General features: G+C 43.6%; 1 protein-coding gene across 2 annotated transcripts in view; it reads left to right on the plus strand.

The window, feature by feature from the left end:
- Nucleotides 1–16,910, plus strand: part of LOC111957424 (protein kinase C alpha type) — a 213,159-nt gene that overhangs the window by 62,780 nt on the left and 133,469 nt on the right. For both annotated transcript variants that reach the window (XM_023978280.2, XM_023978348.2), the window contains exon 3: nucleotides 10,983–11,065. In XM_023978280.2, the coding sequence (XP_023834048.1) occupies nucleotides 10,983–11,065 (83 nt within the window). The remainder of the gene's footprint in view (nucleotides 1–10,982; nucleotides 11,066–16,910) is intronic.

Genomic DNA, 16,910 nt, shown 5'->3' on the forward strand with positions numbered 1-16,910 from the left:
GCCATTGTTACCTTGGCATCATTGTTACCGTGGCCTTTGACGCCATAAGCTCCCGTTTGAATGGGCAGATGATTAATGCCTCTAGCCCCGCCTCCTCCATGTGCCCCCTGCCAGTGTTCCTTCCTACAGTTTCCGTCCCCAATAAGTGCTCATTATGTAAAAAGCAGCGACTGCCTTCCTGTGACCTCCATTCTGTGTCAAGCCTCTGATGCGGCCATATGGACTGTAGAGTGTCGATTGAGTTCGGCCAACCTCCATTCTGTGTCATGCCTCTGATCGCCTTCCGTAAGTGGCCATTGTAAAGAGTGTCAGCCGTGTTTCCCGCCAACCTCCATTCTGTGAGGATCCTCTTTTTGAGAGCCAATAACAACGTGTTGACACCATTCCAGACACCTCCGTTACAGGTCAAGCCTGTAGACCTCTGTCTGTTCTCCATAGAGCTCTGATTATAACCAGTGTCATCTATGCTCTGTAAACTTCCATTGTGTGCCAAGCCTGTAAGACCCCTAATCATCTGTTGAATACTGCAAGGATTTAGTCAATAGAAGGTAATTGGCACTTTGAATGCAGAACCTGCACTCAAACAATTGCTCTCAGAAAACGACGACAGAACCAAAGCGAAGGCTGACCAGGAAGAGTGTATACATCGTGGGACTTCCACTTCCTACTTACTCAAGCTCTGGATCAAAATGTAGATTTGGCTGCATTGTTGCTGATGATGATTCTGTTGGAACAAAAAGGGTATCAATGATACCCAGCTAAAGTCATTAGGTCTCCTTGACTGAGTAACTATTGGTGATATGGATGACCGCAAAGGACCAGTGCGGTGGGTGTTCAAGAGATGGTCTCAATTCCCAATGGATGATGTCTTCCTTTCAGTTCAAATGTGTGTGTTGAGTGGAGTGGCCTCCATGTTTTGAAAAGACTGAGGTGTGTTCCCTGTCAAGCGAAGATCCCTTCCCTGCACCACTGTTGGACCTGGCTGTCATCGTGACCATGGGCTCTATAATATCTAGAGGGTTGTGCAACAGGAGGTCCATGTCTCATCTTCGTGAAGAGAGAACACTGATGACAGCGGCGGGCAATCATCACTTACATGCCTGACAATACACACATGCAGGGACACGCAGGTGTATTCATACACGCAGGCAGACGTGCGCACACACCTCTGTTCTCGCCCTTCCACCCTGGGCTACTGATGGAGCTGTGAGAGATGGTCTCTTGAATTTTTTATGATTATGACATTATTGCCCTTACTGTGCTTGTTCCCTTGGAAACAGACGACCCTTTCCCTGCACGAGGGGGCCCCTCCCTCTCTCCTCTTGGATTGGTCTTTTCAAGGCAGTAGACACTGGCTCTACAGGACAGAGCTTTCCAAACAGGGCTATGTTTTGAACAGTACTCAACTAGCGATAATGTGGTATACGCTGTTAACTTGTAAAGACACTCAAATAACCGTGACCACTTGAGTTTCAACAGCATTTGTAGTGTTGGTGTTTATGTGTGTGTGTACAGTATGCTGGTGTGTAGTCCTTTACATTCGTACTTGAATACAGGTTGAAAATGGCTAATAAGCGCCTAAATTGGAACACAGTGGCTGTGGAGTAACATGCTATGCATGACGTCAGAGCTCTGGCTCTGCGCTGTATGGGTTGGCTAGTCATGTTGGCAATAGAATACGCTCTCAAATCATGCTCACCTGATCCAGATTGCGATTTTATAATGGACCGTTTTTGGATTGCGTAAACAACAACAGTGATTGTGTGACGGCGAGGATGCAGAGTTGTGTTCGTTCAGTTCCTCAACGGCACAGCTACTGTAGGAGAGCTGAAAAAAAGTACCTTAATGTTGATGTCTTTGAAATTGCTTAAAACTGTGCACACTTAATTTGTTGCACCTACCCCGCATTTTCCAGGAATAGTCTTATGTTGCTGAATGTATCCAGAATATTTTCAGATTTCGTTATCAGCAAATGCGGTGAAACATGTACAGTAAATGTAAAATGCACATAAAATCAACAGTGTAATGTTTGGATTCAGTATTGTGTTAGGTGAACTGTTGTGTCCTCACCTTTTTGATCGAATAATTTTCCCATTATCTCCAAACGGTTTCCTTTCAACTACTACCATGGTTATGCATATGCTTTTCATCAGTGATGCACCGATATGACATTTTTGGCCGATACCGATATCCCAAAAAACCTGATACCGATACCCGATATTAAAAAATGTTGCTGCCTTTTTTAAGCATTTTAGTACAGTTAAATAGTTAACACACACGTGGATGCAGCGGTCTAAGGCACTGCATCTCAGTGCAAGAGGCTTCACTACAGTCCCTGGTTCGAATCCAGGCTGTATCACATCCGGCCGTGATTGGGAGTCCGATAGGGCGGCACACAATTGGCCCAGCGTCGTCCAGGTTGTAATTGTAAATAAGAATCTGTTCTTAACTCACTTGCCTAGTTAAATAAAGGTTACACACACACACACACACACACACGCCACACTGACCAAAAAGGTATTTTGTTGGCATTTACGTATGTTCCCATTACCAGTAAAACATAATCAAAACCTATTTCTTTCACTTACTTCCTGTGCTGTTTCGTTGCTCATTTGTTCTGTCTTTCATTCTCAACCAGGATTTCTATGGAACGCCGTTTGGGTCTTTGTGTGTCAAAAAAGATACACGTCAAATAACACTATTTGACGTGTCAAATAAGCTTGTTGACCAATCAGGACCTGAATATGACTGCACGTCAAATAATAATTTTCCACGTTCATAATTTTTTTACGTAGTTATTACACATTGTTTACGCTATCAATCGTATTTCATGTGTCACAACGATTCATCGATAGGTATGCTATGATGCTGGTAAAGTTGTCTCGCGCACCTACAGCGCTAGTCATTAAAAAAAGCTAGCTAGCTCATGGATGCAAACAATGTTCTTCCCCAAAAACATAGCAAAACGACATCTCTTTCAGTAGCTATAGATAGCTAGCTAACTATATAGCTAGGTGTCATCATCTAAAATAACCCTAATTTATAAGACAGTTCTTATTTGATTAGTGGTGGTCGGACCCATCTATGTGAAGCTAGCCACAATAAGGATTAGCCACAATAGTGGACTTTACGGGTTAGCCTTCAAAAGAAAAGTATGGCATAATTCTACTATTTGTATTCATTTGCATCACTGTCAATGGCATACATATTTTGAAGGCAAACTGCAAATTCCACTATTGTGCCTAATCCTTATTGTGGCTAGCTTCACAGCACAACCCGGTCCGGTCGAGCCTCACTAGCCAGATGAAGCTAGCTGGCTGCCTATAACGTTAGCTTTGGGCAACAGGGTTAAGTAGCTTGCTATGAACTGAAGTTCAATTTCAATAGGCAAACAACAAGTGGCAACCTAGCTCTTAATTACTCTCACAAGGATTCCTAAATCATTACTAGGAATAATAAAAATGACTGCAGTTTCTACTGGTCATTGTTTTCAGGCTGGTTGTATTGGTGCTAGCTAGGTACCAAGCTAAAGCTAGCTACCCCAGAAGTTGCGGTCGAACAAATTATGCTTTATTACCAACGCGTATTGTATACATATCGTTCGTGGCTGGTGTTTGCTTGTTTGCAGACTTTTTTGTACAGCTTTGACAGTGCTACTATCTTTTTTGACACGCAAAGATCCAAACGGCGTTCCATAGTATGTATGTTGTGAAGCTAATAGCAGTGACGCTATTACTGTGCAACTCCGGTAGCGCAACATCTGAAAAATAGCGCAATTCGTAGTGAGTACCAGTGAACGACCGGTCGGCAAAAGCCAACATCACTCAAGACAGAGAACAGTTGATTGGCAAGGGCAATGAATTCCATTATCTTGGCTTTAATGGATTTTGCCTTTGAGTTGTCTCGCTGAAACTTGTTTACTGCTCGATCCACACAGCAGACATTGTGGGCTAGGTTAGGAATGCTGTGTTGCACGTGTAGCGCAAAATGTTACGTGGCGTCATTATGTCCTGTACCTATGTTATATAGGTATGGACGGTAGCTTTAACATCGGCGTTAAACTAGACATCGGGCCGATTCCGATATGTTCACCAATTTTTTTATATTTTTTTTATTTTTTTTAAATTATATCGTGCATCCCTACTTTTCACATTACTTATGTTAGAAACATTTCAATTTAGCCCTATCCATAAAGGCCAATTCACACGAGTGTAAAGGGTTAACTGTCTATGTGTGTGTGTGTGGGGTCCAGTTACAGAACATAAATTAACCCTACGGTTAATTCCACAGCTGTGGATGCGAGTTTGTCCATTTGCCTTTCTTGGCACACAAGGAAGCAGTGACTCTCTCACCCGGCCCAGATCACCCAAGTGTGACTAAACACCTACCCAAGCCTCCTAAAGCCTCCCTTGGAATCAGATTAAACTCCTTTCCTCCCTCTCTTCTCTACTCACCACCCGGCACTGAGGAATTACTAGCCTCCTCTTAGGGGAATTACATTTAGGGGAAACATTGAGCAGTTTCTTCCTCCATATCCCTCATGAAACCTCTGCTAGCCCCGGCTGAGACTCCAGTGACTTTAAGCTAAGCTGCTCTGAGATGAATCACAGTTTCCACCCTACTAACCTCCACCAGGGCCGTGTTCAGTAGGCACGAAACAGTACCTCCACGTTTCACTCCGTTTTCTTCTATCTGAACTAGTCCAATAAGAGATTGCTGTGCTAAACATCTTGCAACAGTTTGCAATAATGAACACAAACCCGATTTTGCAGTACAGTGGGTGGAGAGGAAGAGCATCGTACAGTATAGGGAGCTAGTTGGTTAACACTGAGCTGGAATTAGGAGCCCTTACTGTACGTCTGAATGTGTAATGACATAAACCTGACACATCTAAATCCTTTCACAGTGGCTGCAAACAGAGCATCATACAGGAAGCTAGTTGGTTAACACTGTGCAGGAACCCGTATGTCTCTGAATGAGTAATGACATGACATCATAAACCTGACATCACAAGTCTGAACCCTTTTCATGGCTTTCACACTGAGTGACATGACAAATGTAAACGCATTCACATCAGCCAATGCTTGATGACCATCACATAAGCGATAGTATAGTCAAGCCCACTCTAACACATCACGACAATGGAGCTTCGTCCATGTTATATGATGCATATTGCAAGGGTTATATGATGCCTAGGTAAGACGAAGCTGCAGAAGTTCTGGGTTGTAAAAGTCACTGAAGCTATGCTACGCTCTAACAGACCTACTATTTCAGCTTGATGACCCAAACGCCAGAAGGTTTTATTGCAGATGAAGATGATAGAGGGATTTATTATTTTTGGGGTAATTACCCATCTAACAAGCTTCTGAGAAATGATATATTATGATTATGCCCTTGTAGTGTAAGAGCTGTTTGGAAAGAAAAGCGGCTGAAATTTCAGCATGTTTCGATGGGATGGGGTTTTGGCCTGCCTGGTGATATCCCCAGGCGATAAATTAGTTAATAGACCGATAAGAAAGTTTCAAACCTCTCTGCCAATAACAGTTTTCAGTTTTCCCCTCCCCACTCAGACCACTCCCAGACAATCCTAGCAAAATAATTTATTGAGAAATGCACTTTGTGAAGAAGCTTTTTTGACTATTTTAAAACAATCACAGTAAGGTACTTAATTGTGATCCAGAATTAATTTGATATTGATATAGAAAACGACTGCATTGGACCTTACTGCACCGATCACACAGATTTATGCGGATAATAGACATGTATTAATGAATCTATACTATTACAACCACTGAGATGGCCAAGCCAAATCTATAACCTATTGCTTCTTCTCCCTATTTCCCATGTAAAACAGAAATATTGGAGTTGGCCAAACTTGAGTGGGAATCAATCACACAACACAATAATGTCTGAATTCATTTATTTCTCCAGTTTCATAACTATTCCACGACGTTACTTAACATGATGGATGGTTACTCTTTCTGTCATCCACTCAGGCCCTGGTTTATATTATACCAGAGAGGAGTAGATTTGGGGAAATATTGCCACCCTTTCCACTTCTGGATCTGTTAGTTTATGATATTATTCTAACCTGACCGCTGACAGCCTTCATCATCATATTATTATTATTATCCTTTCATCATAATTTTTATTATCACCATTATCATTTGTATCGTCATCATTATCGTTGCTATGGTGATCATAGTTGTCGTCATTGTCTTAATGATCGTGGTTTCGCCGTGTTGCAACGCAAATTATTACAGATAAGACAGTTGAGGCCATAATACGCACCACACGAAATAAAATTAAACCGATTTGAATTTCTTAGAATTACTATATGATTTGAAAAAGATTATTAGGTACATTATAGCTGAGTACTGTGCATTATTGTGCCTAGTGTTTCGGCGTTTTGGTAGTTTCCTTATTTATGGCCTCTCGGGTTGGTTTATGATGACAGCAGCATTCTACCAATGTCACTTCCCTCCTATCCCCTGTCTCCTCCACCCAGCCTCTGACTATCCATGTCTGGGTCGAAGTTGATTCACTGCCACGTGGATTGGAGGTTGTCTCCAGACTCCCGTTCTCCCTGGTGTGGTGACTGACTGTCCCGCTCCCCTATCCTTGACTTCTCCTCCGTCTCTTTGGCGTGACATGGAAGACCTGACGCAGTCGTGTTAGAGGCAGAGCGCTCTGCTCTTCAACACGTTCTCATGTTCGCCTCTCAAGAGCACTTCACACACGGAGACACACAGAAGTGACTATCAGGCCCTCAGCTAGAGTTCGGTAGACTTGTATTTGGAGGCTCACCTCACCATTAGAACCAGCACCTTTGTGCAACTTAAAGTGTGGTTATTGTAAATCAATATACTTATTGCAATTACACTTGTTATGGTCAAGCTCGCACAATGTTCTAACTAAAAGTACATAAACAAAACAAAAAAACATGCTGCCTCGTACCGGAAGTTTTCAACAAACCTAGGTTTTCGTACTCATGTTCCTCATACGCGGCTAACTGTTCTAAACAGTCAATGATCCATTTAACGAGTTTCACCGTAATCCCACGATTATTTGGCAAAAGGCGGTAAGTGCGTGCCTGTTTATATGCTTTGCGCTAAAAGAAACAGTGGAGGGACTGAGCCGGAGTGACGTTGAACAGCCTGCTGTTAGAGCCGGCAATGGGATGCCATGCTTGCCGAAGGTCAAGAAACGAACGTCTCTGAATTGCAACCATCCGCCATAACATTAGCATGGGCATGGTTTGATTGGAGTCGGGAGCGATTGCATGGAAAGAGAGACATTATCATTCAGATAATTATACCTTGTTCTGCTGCTGGAGGGGTATTTGAAGATATAATAAGTATTTATTGTAAAATCCACATTACATTGTGGCCCCTCCATAATTGATGATAATGAGATCACAGCGAGACCCTTCATTAAAAGTCAACATGACATTTTCTCTCTCTGCTCTTCTAATGCCGTTTTCACCGGCTCATTTACTTCTCCTTCTCCCCGAGAAAGCAAAGCCTTGTGAAACCTCACCAAGTCGTACAAAGTCTTGCTATCTTTTTGAGTCCGTTATTTCTGATCTAGGTACAGCCTAAAAGTGATCCGTCTACAGTTATTAAAGGATAGTTCATGTTGGTTTCCTTACCCTGTAAGCAGTCCATGGACAAGGTTTGAAAACTTCTTCGGGATCGGTGTGCCATCCACAGGACAGTTGAGCTAACGTAGGCTAATGCGTTTAGCATGAGGTTGTAAGTAACAAGAACATTTCCCAGGACATAGACATATCTGATATTGGCAGAAAGCTCAAATTCCTATTAATCTAACTGCACTGTCCAATTTACAGTAGCTATTACAGTGAAATAATACCTTGCTATTGTTTGAGTAGAGTGCACAGTTTTGAACATGAAAAGTTATTAATAAACAAATTAGGCACATTTGGGCAGTCTTGATACAACATTTTGAACAGAAATGCAATGGTTCATTGGATCAGTCTAAAACGTTGCACATACACTGTTGCCATCTAGTGGCCAAAATCGAAATTGCACCTGGGCTGGAATAATACATTATGGCCTTTCTCTTGCATTTCAAAGATGATGGTACAAAAAAATACAAAAGAACGGTTGGTTTTTTCTATGTATTATCTTTTACCAGATCTAATGTGTTATATTCTCCTACATTCCTTTCACATTTCCACAAACTTCAGTGTTTCCATTGAAATGGTACCAAGAATATGCATATCCTTGCTTCAGGGCCAGAGTTACAGGCAGTGAGATTTGGGGCGGATCCTTAAGAAGTTAAGTTTCCTTGGCACTGTTTCCAAATGCTCAAAATTATAATATTGGTACCATGACTCCCATTCAAGTTACAGTTCAGATGTAAGCATTTTTTCACGCATCATGTTCAAATCATCTATAAGTGACTTTGTTGAGCTTCACAACCAATTTGAGATGCTTTCGGAGGGTTCGGATATGTTGTACAAAAATGCTAATAACGCTACCAGGACTTGGATGGGATTTGTGCCACAAATGCAAAAACGTTAGCATTTGGAAACAGTGCCAGGGAAATAAACCCAAAGCATGGCTTGCTGTCATACCTTGTCCATAAACTGCTTACAGGGTAAGGAAATCAATGTGTCATTTTGTAATTTGGTTGAACTATCCCTTTAACTGTACTTCTTGTTCTGATCCAAGTGCAGATGTGCAAAACCACCACTTTGTCCACATTGCTCCGGATCCAGGAACTGTGTAGTGATTCACAGCCATTGACAGTTTCCCTGATCCAAGTACAGCCATTGCATGCTCAGCTCATCCCATCTCATAGAACCGTGAAACCCTGTTTAATAAGGGCATGCTATTAGCTTTTAATCATCGCTCAATACAGTTCCCCTGTATTTACAAGTCTACAAAACGGATCGCATTAACCTATGGCAACAGTGCAGTTGCATTAAGGCTTGTCTGTGCTTTAGGCGCCTAATGAGACTGTTGCTCCAAAATGGCGGTGGTGATGGATGAGTGGTGAAGCCCTACAGTAAGTGCTCCTTTCGGCCTGTAGGAGAACAGTGGATCTAGTTCCACTGGCAGATAGCCCCTCTAATAAGGCCACCAGGGCCTGTATCCATGGAGATGTAGCCGTAACCTCTTCAGCCTTCTGCCCTTTGACCTTTCTCTTTCAACCACTAGCGAGGAAAGTCTCATAAAGAAACAATCACTTCAGGGCAGGTTATAGGTTGGGTCATGTGCTTTTTTACCGTCTTAGCTGAACAGCAATGTTCCCTATTGTTCAGAATGACCCAATTTCTTCTGGAGCAGCAGGTTCCACTAAAGTTGTCCTAAAAATACATAAAATAAAGGCACTTCTCAGAGCAGTTTGGGAGCACCGAAATAGAATAGACATCCACTGAACTGCTGCGAGACTTTAGTCTGACTAATGTGTCTCATTATTATGGACGTATGTAATCCCTCAGAGAGACCATAGTACACCTCTTCCTCCGCATTCATTAGAGATTACAGACCGCTGTATATCTCTCTGACTGCCGGGGCCTGACGGCGCACTGTCATCCTTCTCGGCCTCACAGCAAGTTGTGCCACGCAAAATTCAAATTGTCTACCTCCTGTATATCATTACGCGACGTGATTTCAGAAACCAAATGACTGTGAATAGGGGATAGAATTTGAGCGATCGTTTTTATTGCGCGTTGGTTTGTTGCGACCCTACTCGCTGTTTACTCGCTTATGGCACTCTGTGGCGTCGTGTGGCAGGTCGTAATGATCTGGATGCTTCAGACCATTTGCCGGCTATACTGCAGATTTATGGAAGTTATTGATCATTTGGATTGACGGTGTGGCGGCTTTCATATGGGTGGCTGTGGTAATATAAGTTATGGGTTGTGGTCTCGCGGGGTTATTGGCAAGCCAGTATCTCAGGGATGGGAGGTGGTGAGATGGGACAGGGTTGTTGATATTGATTTGGCCATCATTAATGTTAACATGAGACATTGGCCTTGATGCTTACTGGGTTTCAGCCAGATCAGACTTCCTGAATAAATGTAGGCCCAGCCGATACTCCGCTAGGCTGGTTCTGTTGAGTAATTGGGTCATGAAAAGGTCAAAGGGCTAACAATTACTAGTGGTAGCTGTTAACTGCGGTGCATCTCTGAACATCAATGCTATTGATCTACAGTGGTATCATTTAGTGTAGAGCGAACAACATTTGGTATAGAGCGAACAACATTTGGTATAGAGCGAACAACATTTGGTATAGAGCGAACAACATTTAGTATAGAGCGAACAACATTTAGCATAGAGCGAACAACATTTAGCATAGAGCGAACAACATTTAGCATAGAGCGAACAACATTTAGCATAGAGCGAACAACATTTATTTTTTTATTTTCCCATGAAATATGGGACCAACACTGTACATGTTGCATTTATATTTTTGTTCAGTATACTATAGTTCGGAGAGAGGGAAAGAGATAGACGGAGACAAAAGGTATAGCTACAATTCGGAGAGATCTATAGGCACAGCCAGCAACCTGTAGCCAAGCTAAAAGACAGAGCCATCAGAGACTATCTATTATTCAAGCAGCCAATACACTCAGCTCCACCACCACTATTATCCCCCAGTGTCTGAGCTCAGCTCGGTTTCCAATGTGGTGCTAGTGTAGCCAAACACTGGGTGTACGCAATGATGCTGTGAGAATGCGGAGCTCTGTGCCGTGCCGTTGTGTGTGTTTGTGTGTGCCCGTAAGGCCTGTGAGACAGTGAGGAGGTAGTGGTACAGTACTTTGGCTGCCATAGGCTGTACAAGCCATCTGGAGAGATGATTAGCCAGACATCGTGTTTTCCCCACTCTGCTCTTAGTGGTGTCTGTTGTATGTCTTGCAAGACTTCAGGCTAATTTAGATCTGCTAAAGCTATGATACAGTAAAACAAATCAAGTTGACTCACTCTTCTTCTCTCTCTCTCTCTCTGCAGTTTGCTGTTTCGTGGTCCACAAGAGGTGCCATGAGTTTGTTACGTTCTCTTGCCCCGGTGCGGATAAGGGTCCCGACACAGACGTAAGTAGCCGTACCCCACCCTCTACCCCTCATGTTCTCACCGCCTCTCCACTCTAAGCTTCTGTCAATGTACCCCTCCCAAAATGCACCCCTAGCGAAAGGGGGCACCGCCAAGGCACATCTCTTCTAAGCCTACGTCCCAAATGGCACCCTATTACCATATAGTGTATAAATATGTTGGTATAGGGTGCCATTTGGGACGCAGGTTAAGTATATGGTTACTCTCAAAGTGACAGCCTTGCCTCGTTGACCGGGGCTGAGCATTAAGGAAGAAGAATGAGTCTGCTCCTTGTCTGACAGGAGATCATTGTGTGTGGAGGCCCAGAGCTGTAGTATCGTACATCACCTTGCTCTGTGTATTGGGAGGCCAGTCAGGCTAGTTTTTTTGGCTTGAAGTTGTAGGAATTGAATTTCGGCAGAGTTCTTTGGTTTGGTATCATAAAGAAGTTGGCTCTGTACTCTACTTTCAAACACCTGACAAGAACTTTCCATTTAAAACGGTGCGTTTTGAAACGGAAAACAAAATGGACAAGTCCAGGTGGTCCCTTCCCGTTTCAGTGTGGGTTTTTTTCTTCTCAATTTGATGCCTAATGAACGCAACCGGTCACTTCAAGTTCAGTGACTTTGGACACTGTTTTAATCTCTCACTCTGGCAGGAAGTCGGATAATGAACAGGGCTCTGGATGAATCATACCAGCTGATGGCCAGCTTACCTCGTTTCACCTCAATATACATAATTCTATCTTCTGAGGGGTGACTTTGTCCCAGTCATTATATCACTCAAGGACACTTCCAGGTCCACTCCGAAGTGTACACTCGTTTACTCCCTGTTAAGAGCCGGGACATGGGGAGATCCCCCATGATTTAAGACTTTTGACTGGCCCCAGTAGTCTAACTAAATGACAACCCACACCAGTGTCATACTTGGCACTCTTGACATCACATGAAAATGTATTACATTAACTTTCAGCATCTATGTTGAATTATTTAGTGCATAAATCTCTCCTGAATAAATCTTACTTGGATCACCACTTCGATTCCATAGCAGTGGATGAAGAGTGACTCCTAGTACTTTCCTCTGTGGGAGTGTGGCTTCCTAGCACGTTAGGTGTGAAGGTACACTAGCCTGGCCTAGCAGCACAGCTCTGACTGTTTGCATCCCAAAACACATCCTATTCCCTATAGAGTGCACTAGTTTCGACCAGAGCCCTGGTCCAAAAGAGTGCACTATATAGGCAATGTGATGCCATTTGGGACTCAACTTCTTTCTCCCTCTCATGGCGTTCTCCGGGTGGTCCCGTAACGGGAGATGTGTCATTCAAGCTCCTCAACCGTCCGCTGCCTTTAATAGAACGCCCCGCGGCTGACACACATGCTCTAAAGAAAGTAGTACTTGATTGATGACTTAAGGCCACTAATTAGTAAGGAACTCCCCTCACTTGGTTGTCTAGGTCTTAATTAAAAGGCAAAAACAAAAAGCAGCAGACACTAGGCCAGCGTCTCCCAAACTCGGTCCTCGGGAACCCAAGGGGTGCATGTTTTGGGTTTTGCCCTAACGTGCTGACCACACCGGTCGCGTGGCGTGTGTGAGCAATGCTAAATAAATGTACACATACATGTTATTCAATCATTGCACCCAAGCTGCTCGCGCGCGCCAACGAGCGTCTACGTTGCCAGGCGCTAAAATAGAAGTTGATTCTATTTGTTACACAGAACGCGATGCAAGTCCTGCCTCTCCCATCTCCTCATTAGTTTTTAGAAGCATATACCCACGTGCCATCTCCTCGTTGATTTTTAGGAACATATGCCCACGGGGGTGATTGAAAGATGAACTGAGGTCGGTTGTGGTAATGCACCTTATTATGAAAGTTAGTTGCCAAAAGCCATATAAAGTCCAAAGAAGAAAAAGAAGCCTGGAAGGAGGAGCGATGACTAGAAACGATTCGGTTGACCGTTTTATGTGTGGATTCATTGTCGGAGTAGAGGACCTTGTGCATTTCAGGTAAAATAACAACACAATGTTTATATCCCAGGACAAATTAGTTAGCAACAGCAAGCTAAATTTCCATAAATGTTTAATGCTTTTCGACCTGTCCCCAAATGAATATAATTGGTACAGAGTTTTTTTTTGATATTTCAACCTGCGTGTCATGATCGCGTTTGGACAAAATTATTTTGCACACGATGGCGTCTGGTTTGGGCATAGTGTAACACAGCTGATTCAGATGATCAAAGCTTGATGATCAGTTGATTATTTGAATCAGCTGTGGAGTGCTAGGGCAAAAAACAAAACATGCACCTCTATTGGATCCCAAGAACCAAGCTCGGGAGACCCTGCGCTAGGTCGTCCATGGAATGAGTTTGACACCCCTGTGCTAAGGGATTTTCTTCGCTAGTGGGGCTCGGAGGGGTTATAATGATAAGGGCAGCAGGTAACTCCCCATTTTGTCAGCATTCCAAATATATGTTCATGTCAATTATAGTAATCCAACTTTATGGATTTATTAGGGCAGAAGTTGTCATTAGGCACAGTTCTAGGACCAGCTTACCAACCCCCAGACTTAAACTTGTGAAGAACATAGTGACTTCAGATCTAGGGCATCCTATCAGATATGTTATTAGCAAATCAGTCATCTGTGGCCACATTTCTCAGCATTACAGTAACAGATGGTTGAGTTACATAATGTAAGAAAAGCACTGTTCCTCATGGGCTTACAGAATGCATCCGAACAAAAAGTGTGCGTTGTTCTTTTGAGTCTGCTAATGTAGCCATAATGACCGCCGCGAGCCAACGTTAGCCTCGCGAAATGCCCACATCTTGATCATTTAGCCCATTCCACATGGGATACGCATTTAGTGCACTATATAGGGAATAGGGTGCCATTTGGGACCCTAGCCCTGACTATGTCTAACTTAGGGCACTTCAGCAATATGGAAAAGCAAACATACCGAAGAATAGGTTCCTTAAGCAAAGTGTACTGTAAAGTTCTAATGAAAAACTGTTGCACTCGCGTCAACCAATCTCCAAATACCACCCTTTCCACTTGAGCTATAGGGCTATATTTTCCCGGAGGCACATTGAGGGTTAATTAGCTAGATTAGTGCAGTTAACTGCTTCAAAATGGTTTCAATTGGCCACTCTGCTCTTTGTTGCTGACAGGCTTGGCTAGTATGTGTAGTGTTTTCCAGAACAAGCTTGGTTAATAATTAGGGCTGGGAATTGCCAGGAACCTAACAATATGATATCACGATACTTATTTGGCGATATGATATGTATTGCGATTCTCACGATTCTATATGTATTGCGATTCGAGACTGTGATTTTATTCGATGTTCCAAACATATTGCTCACCATATGTCTGCCGCAGAGAGACGAGAGAGAGCCGTGAATGAAATAGATTTGATCAGTCATGGAAATACAATTGGTTCCCTAATTGATAACAAAGTATGAAGGGAAAATAGTGGAGTTTTGGTTCAGGTACAGCCAACTAGCACAAAAATAACATTGCAATATTGTCAAAGCGATACGCTATATCGGCAGAAATAACATCCCGATATGTAACTGTATCAATTTTTTCCCCATCACTATTAATAATGCATGGACTTCCTGGTCCCCCGACAGGGCCATGGAGAAGAAACACAGATGTCTGCAATCCTAATGACACCCTATTCCTTACATGGTGTACTACTCGGGGTAATACATAGGCTGTGTTTACTCAGGCAGACCAATTCTGATCTTTTTTTTCACTAATTGTTATTTTGACCGATCAGATGTGAACATATCTGATGTGATTGGTCGAACGAGCAATTAGTGTGGGGGGGGGGGGGGGGGGAATCAGAATTGGGTATGCCTGTGTAAACGCAGCCATTGAGTCTTGGTCTCAAAACAGTGCACTATATAGGGAATAGGTTGTCATTGGGGATGCTGCCTGAGAGAGCCAGTGGCTGTCATGAAGGACCCATCCTTCCTACCTCCCCAGTATATGAACCCAGGAGCCTGAGTAGGCCCTGCCGCATGCCTGACGGTAAATGTAGCCTGCTAGCCGCCCATGTCTCTATGATGTAATCATGCCCGTCTCTGGCATACTCCAACCCCCCTCTCCTCCTTTTCACCCCTCGCCCCCAACGGAGTCGAATACCAGCGTGTGCTCTCAGTAGCACATGGCCCTGCGCTTGCATGCCAGACCACAGGAGGTTGGTGGCACCTTAATTGGGAAAGACGGGCTTGTGGTAATGGCTGGAGCGGAATTAGATGGAATGGTATCAAATACAACAAACGCATGGTTTCCATATGTTTGATGCCATTCCATGATGCCATGCCATTCCATCCTCCCCTCAGCAGCCTCCACTCTGTGTCAGACGTTCGGAAGAGAATGTGGCTCACACACCGAGTGCTGGAAATTCAAAACGACATTTTTGTGCTTAGCACCCGCTTTTTGTCTCGTTTTTTTAGTGTTGACATGTACAGCGGAGCGGAGGGTGTTGCTGTCCCTGGTCCTTTAGCCAAATGAAAACCCATAACCTCTCTCCTCCCTTTCTCTTTCTCTCTCCCGCGCTGACTTTCTCTCCTCTCTTTCTCTCTTCTCTTCTCTCTTTCTTTCTTTCTTTCTTTCTCCTCTCTCCCTCTCTCTCCTCTCTTTCTCTCTTCTTTCTCCGCTCTCTCATCTCTTTCTTTCTCCTCTCTCCCTCTCTCTCATCTCTTTCTTTCTCCTCTCTCCCTCTCTCTCATCTCTCTTTTTCTCCTCTCTCTCTCCCCTCTTCATCTCTTTCTTTCTCCTCTCTCCTCTTCTTCCTCTCTCTCTCTCTCTCTTTCTTTCTCCGCTCTCTCATCTCTCTTTCTCTCTCCTCTTTCTCCGCTCTCATCTCTCACACACACACACACACACACACACACCACACACACACACACACACACACACACACACACACACACACACACTGTCTCCCGCTCTTCTCTCTTTCTTTCTCTCATTTATTTCTTTCTCTCTCTCAGCACAGTCATCGGGCCTGCGCTGCTCCGCTGGAGCTTCTGATAACTGTCACATAGAATTACATTCATGATTGAGACCCAGGCTAACTAGACTACAGCAGCCCCATTAATTCAGTGTGGCTGAGGAAGTTTGTGGGGGGGGGGTCAACAAGCTTAATACATGTTATTAATGAGGTTGCTTTAATGAGCCTCGTGTTTGAATCATTTTTTATTATATCTGCTTCCCAAATGGCACCCTATTCCCTGTATAGTGCACTGCTTTTGACCAGGGTCTCTGTTCAAAAGTAGTGCACTACTTAGGAAATAGGTTGCCCTTTTGGACACCACCAATGCCTCAATGCACAGGATGCGAGGCTGAATGCCTCTTGTCCCTCCCACACAAATGAATGGTGTCAGATCATTGAGTCTGTGTGGCTAATGAGGTTCCTCGTACCACACAGAGCTAATTATTATGATCCACTGTCATGCAGGCTACTTGATCAAACGGCACTAAATGAAAGCGAGACGTTGAATGAACATGAGATATTACTCATTACTACCATCTGCTGATGTGGTGGGAATATAACCTCATATCAGTCATCATAGTTGTTATATGCATGTATATATGGAGTGATCTGGTTATCAATTCCTGTATGTACAATGTTGTTAATAGATTACTTGTGAATGTGAATACTTTCTAAACAATGTTATTGCGATAATGCTTATTTTCTCACTCAGAGCCGGTCCTGACCTCCCTGGGGCCCTAAGCAGAATTCTGCTAAGGGGCCCTCCTACCTGACCCGTGAGCCATGTAAACCATTTGCCATTGCCACAGTCACACCTGACACCCCAGTGCTCCCACTACAATCCTCCCTC

This window comes from Salvelinus sp. IW2-2015, linkage group LG1 (assembly GCF_002910315.2).
Source record: "Salvelinus sp. IW2-2015 linkage group LG1, ASM291031v2, whole genome shotgun sequence".
Taxonomy (NCBI): Eukaryota; Metazoa; Chordata; class Actinopteri; order Salmoniformes; family Salmonidae; genus Salvelinus; species Salvelinus sp. IW2-2015.